Raw genomic sequence first — 14,222 nt, forward strand, 5'->3', positions numbered from 1 at the left:
GAGGCGGGTCAGTGGAGCGTGGTGTAAATGTCTCTGCATTATGTTGCAGTCTGCCATGGAGGCATATCCTAAGTATTGATGCACACACAGCTGCAGCTGGCATGGCAAGCACATTGGGAAGCTCCTGAAGACCCTGTACATTTTTGAAAATGGAACTTGGGTCTTGCATTACTATGTGGTTTTACAAATGTTATCCCCCCCAATAATGCACTTAAAATATGAGATACTTTGAATTTAGTGGCCTGTTCATCTGCATGTGCTCTTTTTAAATCTAAAAGTACTTCACTAAAGCTCCTTCAAGCGAGAAGAATCTACATCTGAAATACCAGCTTTCAGAGGCATGGAGGAGTAGGTGATTGCTGATTAAGATGAGGCAAAGCAGCATGTCCTGAACAAAGGGAAAGAGCTCTGTCGTACGTTTCAGAGTATGAAGCTCTGTTTCCTGTTTTGCTACGTGGGACATGGTTCTCATAACGCACATGTTCCACTCCACTTGCCCAGCTATTGTCTTCTTCATCTGAAATACGACCCCTTTGTTACAATACATTGGGTATATGTGATTCCAAGTAGAGACTGGTTTCTGTTAGCAGAGTCTTTTTGCTCTTCAAAAGCAAGAAAGGAGAAGGTAGCTAATATTAAAAGTATGGGGAAAACTGTTTTGTTCAAGGAGTACGTAGTTTAAGAAGTTGGGGTGAACGAAGGGCTTGCTGCTGAGTGGCTTCCAGAGAACAGAAGAGTCTAAGGCTGCTGCTGAAATTTGGACTCAAAGGATGCCTGACTGTCATTCTTCAATGCTTTTAGCTATGAGAGCCTGAAATTTTCTGTGCCCTTGAAAATTAGGGACTCACAGGATTAACCTGAGCCAAAGGCAGTGAAAGCAGAAGCTATTCAGGCTCCCCCCCCCCCCATATTTGTCAATAAACCTCAATCATGACCTGTAGTAGTCTTGGTATCCCAATCCTGTGGTGTTTGTGTAAACACTGTCAATCATACATAAATGCTGTGCTGGTTTTCTGTCATGTGGATAAATACCTTTTGGAGTTAAGTTGAGACCACCAAACTCTTTCCATCAGAGTCTTTGTCCAGACTTAGGAAACCTTAAAACTGTAGTGTATTACTATGCCACTACTTACCACCACAGTTGTCTTAAACATTTCTCCTACTCATAAATCAATGGCTCCAGTTCTCTTTCTCTGTCATGTATAAGCTAGGACGTAACTCTTCCTAGGAAGACACTGTTCCCAAGAAAATGAAAGTAAATCCATGTTACTGAAAAGCTTTAGAGGTCAAGGACTGTGTTTTTGTTCAGTGCTATGAGTGACCAGCAAAGTAAAGGGATATGTGTTCATGTTGGATTAGTCCTACTGCAATAAAAATAACAATAAGCCTTTAGATGCATTGGCAGCAAGTATCTAATTCTTTGGTCTTCCCTTTGACTATGATCTGGCTAATTTTCCAGATGTACTTACTCATCTATTTGACAATAGCCAGGAGAACTGATGTCCTACAGTTTTTCAGGTCTTACAGTCAGATCTGGTTTTTCATATTTCTTACAGGTGGCTTGGGCTGATGGGTTTGATCTCCATCGCTGTTATCTCAGTTTGCTCAGGAAAAAAATGTTTATTCCACTTGAAAGTGGGTAATTTTATAGCAGTTCTCAGAGCATCTCATAAGCAAGTCCAGTAACATTTAAGGACTTTCTAGAAGCAATTACCAAATTAGTACCCATCAGTAGACGCAATAGTTTTCAAAGGAATTGGCATAACTATGTCTTTTCTTATAAAAGCATTAAGAATTCAGACTGTATGTGGTAAAATGAAGATGAACTGAGGTTGCATTTGTCAGATTACATGTTGTAAGAAGCTATGGAGACTTCAAGATGCATCATCTAGTTTTCTGCATTAAAAAAAAATGAAGTATTTTTGTAGGAAGGCAGGTGTTCTGCTAGGTTGTAGTGAGATTCACTAGGCACTAGACATGTAAAATAAAACAGAGACATAGAGTTGTAGCTGATAAGCTTTTTTTACTTTAGTACAATTAACTTGAAAAAATGTCTGCATTAAAACACAGGTACTCCATAAGTGTCTGTTCAACAATGTTCCAATTCAGATCGACACATCAGGCGGTGTATGAGTCCCAGCCAAACATCTTGTTAAATACTTGCAGGATTTCCCATAGCGGATCTAACTTTAATCAAATAATTCAAACATTTCTTTTGTAAGTACAATGGAAGGGCAGGGCTTGTGTTTACAAAGTATTCAGTATGGAAATCCTGTATTAATTGAGGTACATTTACTTCATTTAGGACAGCGTCCACATAGTAACTCTTTAAATAAAAGGCCTTTTGCTGTTGCCTGTTCCAGAGAGGCAATCACATGCAAAACTAACCCGTCACGTACAGAAAATCATGAAGAAATGGCTTGAGAGATGTGCACCGTAGACAGCAGAGATGTTCCTAGCTAAAGAAGACAACTTTATGGATTATTTTCTCACAGTGGACATAAAAGAATATAATTTATAAAAAGTAGTTTTATCACTATGGAAACTACTAAATAAAGAGGCTGTGTCTTTTTCAGTTTATTTCCAGAATGATTAGCACGGGCAATGCCAGATGTTGTCTTTTTGCAATATCACGGATTCATATAAGCTGTGCTTTAAATTATTGTCTTTCTAAGGCAGCAGCTGTATTTTCTATGAGTAAACACAATGTGCTTCCACCCAGCCTGGTGCAGGATCTGGAGCTTTTATTATTAACAATAAAGCATTTAAATTTTCACATAAAGGGTGTATAAAAAGGAAAGATAATATTATTACTCAGTGATAATATTATTACTCAGTAATAAGTGACTAGAATTGCGCTCCTCTGAGTTCCTTATTTTGCTGTGCCAGAAAATGCCAGAATCAAAATAAGCCACATGCAGAAGAATTAAACAGAGAATCAGCTTTTCCTTCCACAGTGAGTTGGAAATTACATGTTGCTTCTGTATTCTATACAGTGAAATGTTTTTTCCTTTTTTTCTTGAATTATAATTCTGCTATAGTCAAAAAGATAATTTTGCCAGTGTATTAAATACCTGGCAAAAAAGGTGTTTTAGAAAATTTTTAGGTAAATGTAGGTCAACATAAAGGAATCATACAGTTGGAAATATTTTCCAGTGTTTATGTTCAGATGTTCAGACCTGTCTGGCTCCTCTCTATTTGCATGTGTTGGGGTTATAGGCAGTCCGGCTACATTCCACATTGATTTATATAAATATATTGCAGATTATTAACCTCCAGCCAAATACCAGCAAATTTCACTTTTTAGGAAGGTTTGTGACTTTTCACAAAACTGATTTACTGTGTACAAGACATCTATCTTCCGTGGTCGCCCCATTAAGGGAATCATGAAAAGAACAGTATTTGTCTTTATGAGAAATGTGCTGAGGCATTTGCTGTTACAGTCAGTATGTTCCCATAATAATTTAATTAATATTTGTTCATATGATGATTACAGATTAAGTACAGATTAGTCTTCCAGTAGAGGTAGGGTGACAGTCTCTGTATATTCTGTAGCTCTGGTTCCCAAATTATTACTCACTGAAAAGCTTCTTTAAGCTAAAAGGAATGTGCATGCATCCATTTTCAAAACACGGTGGCTAATAAACAATTTTTAAGTGTCTGACCAAAGATTATTTAAGAAATGCTGTTAAAGTGGGACCACGGCCTTAACATGTTAAATCTGTATCATCTCAAGTGAAACATACTGCTCTCTAAACCTGGATTACAGTCTTCACAGATAGTTGTGCCAATTCTTATCTTCCCTTCTCTTGCAAAGTATTTTGAGATTTAAGGTAAGAAATAAAAACTCAGTACAAAGTGTTTTCCTAGTCTGTTTGTCAGATGTCCTCTTTGAAAAGCAGTGACCCCCAAGGCTTTGTGCATGATCGGTTGTCTACAGGTCCTGCATATAAAGCTTTTAGTCCTAGGACAAAGAACAAAAATGTTATTTGATAATGTTATCAGAAATCCTGCACTTTGCACAAAGCAAGGAAGCAGTTACTCTAAGTAAGAGGACGAAAGATACATGTAATAAAACAACGTAACTGCTATGATGTTGACCAAAATAAGCAGTAGTATCAACACTACTTTGGTTTGTTATCAATGATAAGTTCTTCGGTTTAACTGTATAGACTTTCTTCTCAATAACTGTATTCATTCATTTTTTAAATCTACTGTCACCTAATAAAAGTAGCGATTGATTTTCTGCCTCACTTCAGAGAGAAAGGCAATCTGATCTGTACAATTTAAAACTAAATGAATAAACATATTAGTAAAGTATGTGAGCAGGGAACGAGCGTCCTTCCATCTGTAAGATGGTTTCCTACTGTGATTTTGTAGAAGTGGGACTTGAGGAAGATTAGTGAAAGTCACTGGTATGAGTACAGGTGTGAAGCATAGAAGGATGGGCAGACATTTGTGAAAAGATAAAACAGTGATTAAAGCTGGTACGGTAGATGAAGTGGAGAAGATGAGAGAAATCCTAATTAAAAAGAGGAAACAATGGAAAATAGAGTAATCGGATAGGAATGTGACATTGTGAAGAGTTTTGCAAATTAGTTTGAATTTGATGTTGTGCAACAAGGTGAAATAATAAAGAAATTTCAGTAAAAGCATGACAGAAAGTGATGAGAGCAGAAAGTTTTCTTAGTAGTGGCATCTTGTGCACAAAGCTTTTTTCCAGACTGTATCCTGACTCTGAAGGTATTCCTTGCGTCCAGGAACTTGCAAGAGTAATCAGCAAAAAAATTCTGTTTCTGCCAAAGGAGATTTAATTATAAAGCCATGTAATGGTGAACGTGGGAGTTATGTGGGAAGAAACTGAAGGTGCATGCAAACACCTTGTATATTTTTTCTCAAAAATGTTTCTCGCCTTTTTTTTTTTTTAAATGACTGTAAGTGCTGCAGCATAGAATGTGGATAAATATGAAGTAATTTTCTGTATTAACTGATAAATATGAAGTCATTTTCTGTATCAACTCTAGTTGCTCTATCAAAAAATATTTTATTTTCATGTAATTATTTTACTTTGAACAGCTGATGAATTCTTAATACTTAATCCTATTTCAGAATCCACACATGAAAGAGAGAGATTATATTATTGATGTATCAGTAGTTACCTGATGAATCAAGAGCTCAAAGATTGCTCTACCTTTGGAAAGCTCTTTTTTCCATTCTATATACTGTAAGAAATTTAAATAGACATGTATGAGCTGCAAGGTATGTATGTCTGTACTAGTTCCTGTATACTTACCTCCTCTTTTCTTTTCCTCCTCTCAGATTGTTTGATGTGTGCACCGTGTCACGAACAGACAGAGAGACCAAGTTAACATTAGTGTTTGAACACGTGGATCAAGACTTGACTACTTACTTGGATAAAGTTCCAGAGCCTGGAGTGCCTACTGAAACTATAAAGGTATTTAAGAAGAAAGATTTTGGATATTATTTCAGAAAATATTAGATAGGAAGGGCAAAGAGAGAAATCACAAACTGCGTTTTGATTCCATCGGATTTTGTTATATCAAAATTGAGTATTGCCCAGGTTGGGATATGAACTGCAGCACAAAGATCTGTATTCACTAACAGATGTAATCTCTTCGTGGAAAGGCTGCACTTTTTTTTTCTCTTTTAGATTTATAAATCCCCTGAATCTCTACTGTTTTACCAGCATTCCAAATCATTAAGAATGACCTTCGCTTGCAGCTGTAGGCAGATGATTCCATTATTGTTTAGTCCAAGACTACTTGAACCTTCACTAGAAGGTGTCTGGTAGAGTGCTGGATATTGTTAGAATGGATAAAATAAATCCTGTGCTCCTATCCCCTTCCCTTTGCCTTTTGTTTCCCCAAGAAACTCCTTTCATTTCATGTACCTCTTGCCAGAAAGGTTTCTGTACATTCCAAGAGCAGAAAATGTTCACCGTGGACCTGTGGTGAGCTCTGCAGAGGATGGGCTCAAGGAAGGGGGCAGCCATGGCCAGTTGTTGTAGAAGCTGGGAAGTCTCTCAGTAACTTGAAGGATGAGCATGAAGTTTTCCCATCATGTTACCTCATACTCTGCATCTGTAAGGGATGGCCTCTTCCCAGGGTAGGACGTGCTTGCATTATTGGTACTAAAATATGTATACCAACTCCTCTTCTCTCCTGGGAATTTCACAGCGAAGTGCTACATTGAGGATCATAGCTTGAAATGTTTGACAAAATGTTTACGCCTGGGAAGAGAAGCAGAGGGATTAATATTCCTACATTTTGACTGTGTCTGTTTAACATTTCTTTTGATTTTTCATTTTTCATGAGGAGAAATAATTTATGCTCTCAGAGACGGATTATCTTGCATTTGTATAAGTACTTTCTGGAAGTATGTTGTGTCATCTTAGTCTGGCAAAAGTCCTGAGGGAGGAAAAGAACACATGAAACCTATCTGAAATTTAGTTGTTTTAATATTTTTTTTTGTTAGCAGCTTCAAACTTAGGAGTTGTTTGATCTTTCAGTATAAAATTAGACATAAAACTGATAAAGATCTTTTCACTTGTATCAAAGTCACAAACGTATAATATCAGTCAGTTCCAGCAATCATGTTTTTTAAGCACCCTTAGTGGATAAAATAAAATTTTTAAAAAAGGGATACAGCTTTGATTTGGTCCCAGCAGAAGACTGGAATGTACCTCCCACATTTGAAGGACTCTTTTATGATAATGCTTTTAGGGTTCTACTTCCTTCTAGGGCTTCGAAGCTACCTAAGGGAACAGTATTTCAACGTAACTAACATTGTGAAAATAACATACAAGGTGACTGACATATTATCTAACTAAATATATTGAAATGGATGGGAACTGAATGACCAAGCCTCTGAAGTCTCAGTTTGAAATAAATGTCGAGCTATGTTTCATTTAAAGCAAATACAAGAGGCGAGCATTGGACTAAAACATTTGTGATTTTCTAAAAGCCTGTTCTAAATTTGCACTAGTAGACTGTAATACGTATGTGTGAACATACATTTCATGGAAGTTATATACTGGTAAAGGAAATTGTTGGGTTTACTTTTGAAAAGCACTGTTCTGCATACATGGTTTACTAGTTCAATCCAGTTGATATATCTGATAATTTGGCACAATAAAAGAGAAAAATTTAGCCACACAGAAACAAGGAGGAGCAATTCTGGTCTTTTATGTACAGTGCAAGTTCCACTGCAGCCGGTGAAATTAGTGAGTGTAAAATTCAGCTTGTGGTACATTCAACTCTTTTTAAAAGGGTGAGGAAAAATGGAAAATTGCTGTTTACTTGCTTGTCACTGTTGATTTCAACATTTGCACAGTAGCTGATGTGTTATTTCTTGAATTCTGTTTGGCACGGGAAAAAAGAGATTCAGTTAACATAAGTTGCACCCTGTTGCTTCGCTATTTATGTGAAAACACTGACTTTATGGAGGTACTTTTGCTGATAGTCAGGGCTGATCACATGAGGAAGGGTCTCAAGGCTTATTTCTAAGGCATTTCGATACCTAATGATACGGTCTTTATGGATATTCCTGGTAGAAACTGAAGTAAAGCATAGTTCTCCTGGCTGCAGGGAAATATTGCCATTTTGCAGCAACTCAGCATTTAACCCAGAGCACATACATCGTTAAATGACTAATCTGACTTTTTATAGTTTGGCTTTTGAGGTTAATATGGATTTGTACTTCATTTATTTTCCAGAATTGCAGACAATTTGTGTAGAGTATTTCCCCTCACCACTAGCACAGTACAAAACAACTGCCAGTATTATAAGACCATCTGTTAAAGTTCTGCATGTGTCAGCAACACAGAGGTGCCAAATGAGCCGAGTAAGCTCTGGATAGCTTGAAGTTGAAGGATCTAATATACCTCTTTGGCACCATGGTGTAAACTCAACAGTTGTTAGTGGAACTTGAATGACATAAAATTACTATGAGAGAAGTATCAGCCCCAAAAGATCTTTTCTGTGTGAATTAACTACCATCATTACATACCATTTGGGGGAGGGAGACTCAGCTTTTGCTGATTTGGGGCATGCTGGGGTTTTTAGTTACCAACTGTCGAGGAATATAAGTGACACCATTACCATTTTAAGAATTTCCTTTATGTTTAGCAGAGAGTAGTCAGGCTGTAGTAGTTCAGAGAAACTAACTGTATCGATCATTTAAACACAACTAAAGCTTTTGTCGTAATGCCTTTCTAATGTCTAAAGCCCTGCAGCAGGAGTCACCCCAGAGGGCATTTTAGGAACATATCCACAGGTGCCCATAAAATGATAGAATAGAGGCAGTTTGCCTTTGAGGCACTGCCTGGTAGTGGCAATACTTACCCAGGAGGCAGGGCAGACAGGCTCACTTCCCCTCCCTGTCACCAGGAGCATGAATGCTGTAGTCTGTTTCTGTGGCTATAGCTCCGGCTACTGAGTTCTAGGTTATTCTGGACAGAGGTATTGTAAAACTTTTCTGCTGAAGCACTTCCATTATTTTTTAATGGAGTATACTTTGGGCTAGAGGGATGGAGAGCATGACTCCAAATACTTGTGGACATGGCATTCGCCTTTGAAAGAGAACTATGTTCAAGCCCTGAATCTATTTAATATGTCTTTGTAACTACTGGATTATAGTCCTGCTTACCCTTCCTGGCTTCCTCTGTCAGACCTGATTAATATATGTTCCATACGGGATGAATCAGAATCAGCAATAACAACATCTTCCTTCTTTCCTGTCTACCCATCGTCTCCTCCCTTCTTTTCTTCCTGGGATACTCTTTAACTTTAGGGCAGTTTATGTGGAAATGGAAGGTATGAGTTCAGTTTCCTTAGAACACAGCTGTTAGTCATGCACAGGTCTTTGGTAATGTTAATGGCGTTAGCAGTTGAGCCTCCAAGAGACTTGGCTCGTTAGGAACTTTTGTTAGTTGACATAAGGTTAGTGGAAATGGGAATGACACATCTCTGCCACAGAAAGATTTTTTTTTTTTAAATAGTTAACAGGCCACTAAAGCATTTTGAAGTGTTAGTCTTTGGGTCTGAAGCATGTTTAAGCTGGGTGGTCACATTTTGATGTGATGTTTGTGAGGCTGGCATGGTTGTTTTTGATCCTAAAGCATTTGGATATGGATATGGTTGTTATAACACTAATTACCTTTTTAATAGGGAAATCATGTGTGTGCAAAGAAGTTGATGTATATTCCTTTAAGCTATTGCAATGTATATAACAATATGTAGCTTTAAATTAATATAGGCATGTGATGTCTTTGTATATAGAGTTGTAAATTAAGTGGTTTAGGAATGGCTCTTTGGAGTTCCTTCCAGTCATCTTGTTCTGCCGAGCCAAGGAGTCTGTAAGAACGAGAGGGGATAACAAACTGTTACCAAGGTTCTTTAATTTTAGTAATGAACAAAGTTAACTTTGCGAGGTAATGTCATTATAAGTAAACTTGTGGCTTCTTGCAATAGTTTTCTTACAACTGATCCTTATCCTACCCAAGCTACACGTGCTAACTGGGCTGTGCCTGTTCCAATCTGACAGTCAACAGAGGAGGGGACAGAACAAAGGTCTCCGGTATAGCAGGTGCATACGTTATCTATCATGGGATGTTAGAAGAGCTGGGAATGTCCTTCCACCCAGGTCTGTGATCTGTGAATCTTCACAGTATTCCCCCCAGCCTGGAACAGGGCAGCCAAATCACAGAGAGAACAGTTTAAGGTATATCTTTTTCTCTGGTATTTTCTGATTCCTCACTCAAGTGAATGGCTTCTGTGGATATTATTCTGTATCTCCTTTGCATAGGAAGCCTAGATCTCCATCTTATTCAGGCATCCAGATTTTGCTATTTAGATGCCTAAAATTTAGAAAGAACAGCAGTGAACCTAATTTCCTTTTGTGGACTTATCTGACAGTAGCCCGAAAATTGAATTTTAAAATATTACCCCCAGTCCTTTCAACTGTTGCTGTTGCATCCCTATGCATTTCCTGTAACTTACATTACCTGCTATCAAACCAGGCAAACCAGTCACATCTTTGCAAGACTCTTAGAAAATTAATATGAAGATGTTGCTTCTCAGAAAGCAAACCAGTGTTCAGTGTTGTGAGGTGAGTCATCAGCCATCTGCCACGGTTGTACCTACTCAGTCGATCACGTATGAGATGTGGAGCAGATGTCACACAATCATGCAATTCTGAAAACAACACAAGATATTCCAGGAAAACAGATTCACTAGTACTGAGAGTCTTCAGAGCGTGGCTGTGTTTAACAACATCAAAGTTAAAAGTCTAACTAAAAAAAGAGCCTACTCAAATTAATAAGAAAGATACTAAGAGAAGAGCTGTTACCAACATTTTCCTGTCGGTACTTTTGTGGTAAAGAAAGAAGCAAAACTTAGTGAGGAATTTAGAGTCCACAAATAATGGATCAGATCCCCAGCTGATACTAAGAGGTGTAAATCCATTAGCTTCAGTGAAATGATGCCCATTTACAGCTGCTAAGGATCTCATTCTTTGTGGAGTATTTTGCAATAAATTTTGTCCTGAATCCGTATGATGAATTAAAGAAGAGTTGCCACTATAAATAAATGGAAAACAAAAGGACTGAACTGATATATTATTGTGGGATAAATCTTTTATTTTTTTCTCTGTTAGCCTACTACCAGGGGCTGGACTGCTGCATGGAAGGGTAGCAGGAGAGAGAGCAGGTGCCCTGCACAAGTGGCAGCTCTGACGGAACTGAACCTTAAAAAGCGGATATTCTCCAAAGGGTGGTGGTTCCCTCTGTTGCAGGTGTTGTCACTTCTTTCCCATACTGTGCTGCATGTAGAGACACAGCCACATCTCCTTTGGTGCGGTGGTTCAGGTAGTAATATACGGGGGGACTAGGGACAAGGGACTAGGAGGAGTCATGATTCAAATGAAAGGACTGCTGAGCACAGGATGCTACAAAATATACTGTTGTATCCGTACAGTTACTTCTGTAGCTTGATCCTTTTTACAGTCAGTGTACAAGCCACTGATTTTCATTATGGTGGTGTTAAATATCTCCAAATCCCTAGCATTTCCAAATTCAAATGCAAACATTTTCAAACTGATGATAATGTGTAGTTGGTTTTTTTGCAGTGCTGTAGCCCAGGACTGCCCAGACCTCCATTGCTTGCAAACTGAGAGCTCATAAAAATGTGAGGCACTCCAATAATTTTAAATCACTCTAGTCAGGACAGAGTGATTTAAAATCATTGGAGCGCTTCACATTTTTTCAGTTGTTCCAGTTTGGAAAGCAGATGAGCAACACTGTAGCATAATGCATGAAAGCAACCTGCCTGAAATAATAATTTTAGTCTTTCAAAACAATGACACTGAATGAGAAATGTCACTGTGAAAAGATGTCTATCAAGGACTCTCTAAATAGACATCTCAACCTACTTTTCTTTTATGGCCCAAACTCTCAAGGCAGCAGTACAGTCCAGTAGGGCCCTAAGGGACACATCCTTTTAGAAGTCAGAAGGAAGCTATTGTTTTCAATAGATGGAGGGCCAGAAATCATCTTTATTCAGAAAGTCAAAGAGAATTAAGAAACCGAAGAGGTTCTGAATTGTGGTCAGGGATGGAGATTGAGCCTTTGGTAGAACAGAATTTATGATCAAGTCATTGCAAAATTGCAGTATTACAAACACTGGAAGTGAAATGTTGCTATCAGCTCATTTCATTTCTGTTAATTCTGCAGAGCTGGACGTTGATGTGATGCAAAAAAAAGCTTATGGATCCTACTGCTCTGGATTCCCTTGAGACACTCTCGGATTATTAGTGACACTGGGTTTTTGCTATTGGAACATCAATGTGGTAGCAATTGCGATGTGAAATGCTTTGATGACACTGAAAGAAAAAAAGGGAGCACATGGTAGGAATAATGCTCAAGCAGATGTAAAAGTGGGCTAGACTGCCAGGCAGCATGTCAGAGACAGTGCCGTACTGTTCTGCAGCGAGCCAGTGGCAGTTCCTCAGAGCGGGCAGTATTTTCAAGATGCTGTCCTTTGTCTCGTGGTGGTGGTGTATAGTCGCAACTTGCTCTGCAAGTAAATCCTGCCTCAGTGATCAGCAGAAGCATCACCCATGTTTTCAGAGTCTTTCTCTTCATCAAAGATGAGATGCCACAGTTAAAGCAATTAAGAGAAAGCTGTTGCAGTTCATGGTGCACGTAAAGCAGGGGCAGAACAATAGACTGAAATGTTTGGATTTACCCATGTTCTAAATTTTGCTTACAAGCCATATGTTACTTTTGACAAGTCATTTGAAGGTCGGACTGCAGCAGATGTGAGATAAAGAGGAGACGTTCAAATCATCTTGATTTTTATGGGGGCAGATAGGAATCACTTTCTTAATAGTAGTTTCTGCACTGGAAGGAAATCAGGCCCCTATGCCTCTGCATACCCACAAAGCTATACTTCACCCCAAAACAAGCACACAGAGATGGGGAAGAGGAGACAGAACAACACAAATTGCGACAAAGCAGATATCTGGGAAACCTCGCCAACATCTTTTTTTCTCATTGAACTCCAGATTCAGAGGGTTGAACTCAGCTGATCTGGGACAAGAAACATTGCGGCAGGATACCCTTCCCATCTCAGCCAACCCAAGTTATTGCAGCTCAGATTCTCTACACTAGAATATTCACAAAGTGTCCATATTTATTCACAGCAAATATACAGCTGTAGTGTAAAATCATTCAAAAGTTGCCCACAGACAACTCATAGCTAATAGAAGATAATATAGTAATCAAATAAGTTATTTTTTTATAAAACTTTTCTCTATTCCACCCCAAGAGAAATTTAATACTCTTGCACTAGCTGTATGCACTGCTTTTATGCCAGTGAATAGGCAGGTTATTGTATCCCACAGTAAAAATTCATTTGAAGCGTGTTACCTTAGCTATTTACTGATTTAATCAAGATATGTTGTGTTTGTTTCTTTTCATCTATAACAGATGTATTTAGCTTATGCCAGAGTCCCATACAAATGGATAGGGGTGGAATTTTTTTGTATTGCATGTTTTCATATGTAGAACTTAAAATTAGCTTTAAGAATTTTTAAATTATTTATATATATATATAGGCACATAAACACACATACATATATACATATAATTATTGTAAAAGTCCTCTAACATATTTGCAGAAAAAATGTTGCTATTTGAGCAAGTGGGAGAAAGGGAAAGGGAAACTCGATGATCGTCACTCTACTGTCTGTGAAGTTCATGATCTCAAAATAGCTGTGGGCCAGAAGAGCCAGAACTGGCAACTCAGATGCTTAGAGAAGAGTCAAAAGTACAAGAATACAGAAGGGGTAGCACCAGTTCTCCTCCTGTGCCTAGGGAGTGGTTTGGTGTATATCGTCTTTATATGTATAGATGTGAAGGCATACTACACGTACACATACATGTATATATATACACGTATACCTGCTGATTCCCAGAGTCCATCCCATAGGCTTATGTTTCAGCTCATCACAGATACAGCTGAGCTGGAATGAGGGCTGTTACAGTCATAAGGAAGGAATAAAATGGGACCCAGCCGAGGCTGCGCCTCTCTCTCCTACTCAGGGTGTCGGATCAGAGACACATGGAGAGCCCCCATCCCACCCGCCCCTGCAGATACCAGCACAGACACGGTTCCTCCCTGCTTCCCATCCTCTGGCTATCAGGGACAAAACTGCCGAGAAGCACCAGCCAGTGGCATCAGCCAGCTACACTCAGCTGCTGAAGCAACCAAAGCCAGAACCTCTGACACTGAGAGCTTCCAGTGACTTCAACTCCATGTTCTCTGCCTGTGCTAATCCCATTTTGTCCAGCCCTTTTTTCCTTCCATCCTTCCCTTCCACCTTTGTTTTTTCACCTCACTTTCACTCTGTATTTACACTGTATAGCACTCTTCTCTTCTGTTCTTTTCCTCCCTCCAGAACTTTTCTCTCCATCACTTTTCTTTCCATTTTGCCTATCCCCTCTCACTGACTCTACTCCCATTAAAAAGTAGTATCATGGAACTGTCACACTGTTTCTCCACCTGGGGTCTGTCTTGTCCATTTTATTTGTGAGCTTTTAATGGAAGAGGCTGTGTGAAAACCCTTGACTGTATAGTGCCCACCATAACAGGTCCTTCTTTTTGGCTGGCCTTTACACCATACCTTGTTCCACATGAGTCACG

The 14,222-nt window shown here is 38.8% G+C and overlaps 1 protein-coding gene across 5 annotated transcripts in view; it reads left to right on the top strand.

Annotated features, from left to right (window-relative positions):
• CDK6 (cyclin dependent kinase 6) overlaps positions 1-14,222 on the top strand; it is a 143,111-nt gene that overhangs the window by 26,747 nt on the left and 102,142 nt on the right. For all 5 annotated transcript variants that reach the window (XM_072854266.1, XM_072854264.1, XM_072854262.1 and 2 more), the window contains one exon: positions 5,320-5,455. In XM_072854266.1, coding sequence (XP_072710367.1) covers positions 5,320-5,455 — 136 coding nt within the window. The remainder of the gene's footprint in view (positions 1-5,319; positions 5,456-14,222) is intronic.

This window comes from Ciconia boyciana, chromosome 2, assembly GCF_034638445.1.
Source record: "Ciconia boyciana chromosome 2, ASM3463844v1, whole genome shotgun sequence".
Lineage (NCBI taxonomy): Eukaryota > Metazoa > Chordata > Aves > Ciconiiformes > Ciconiidae > Ciconia > Ciconia boyciana.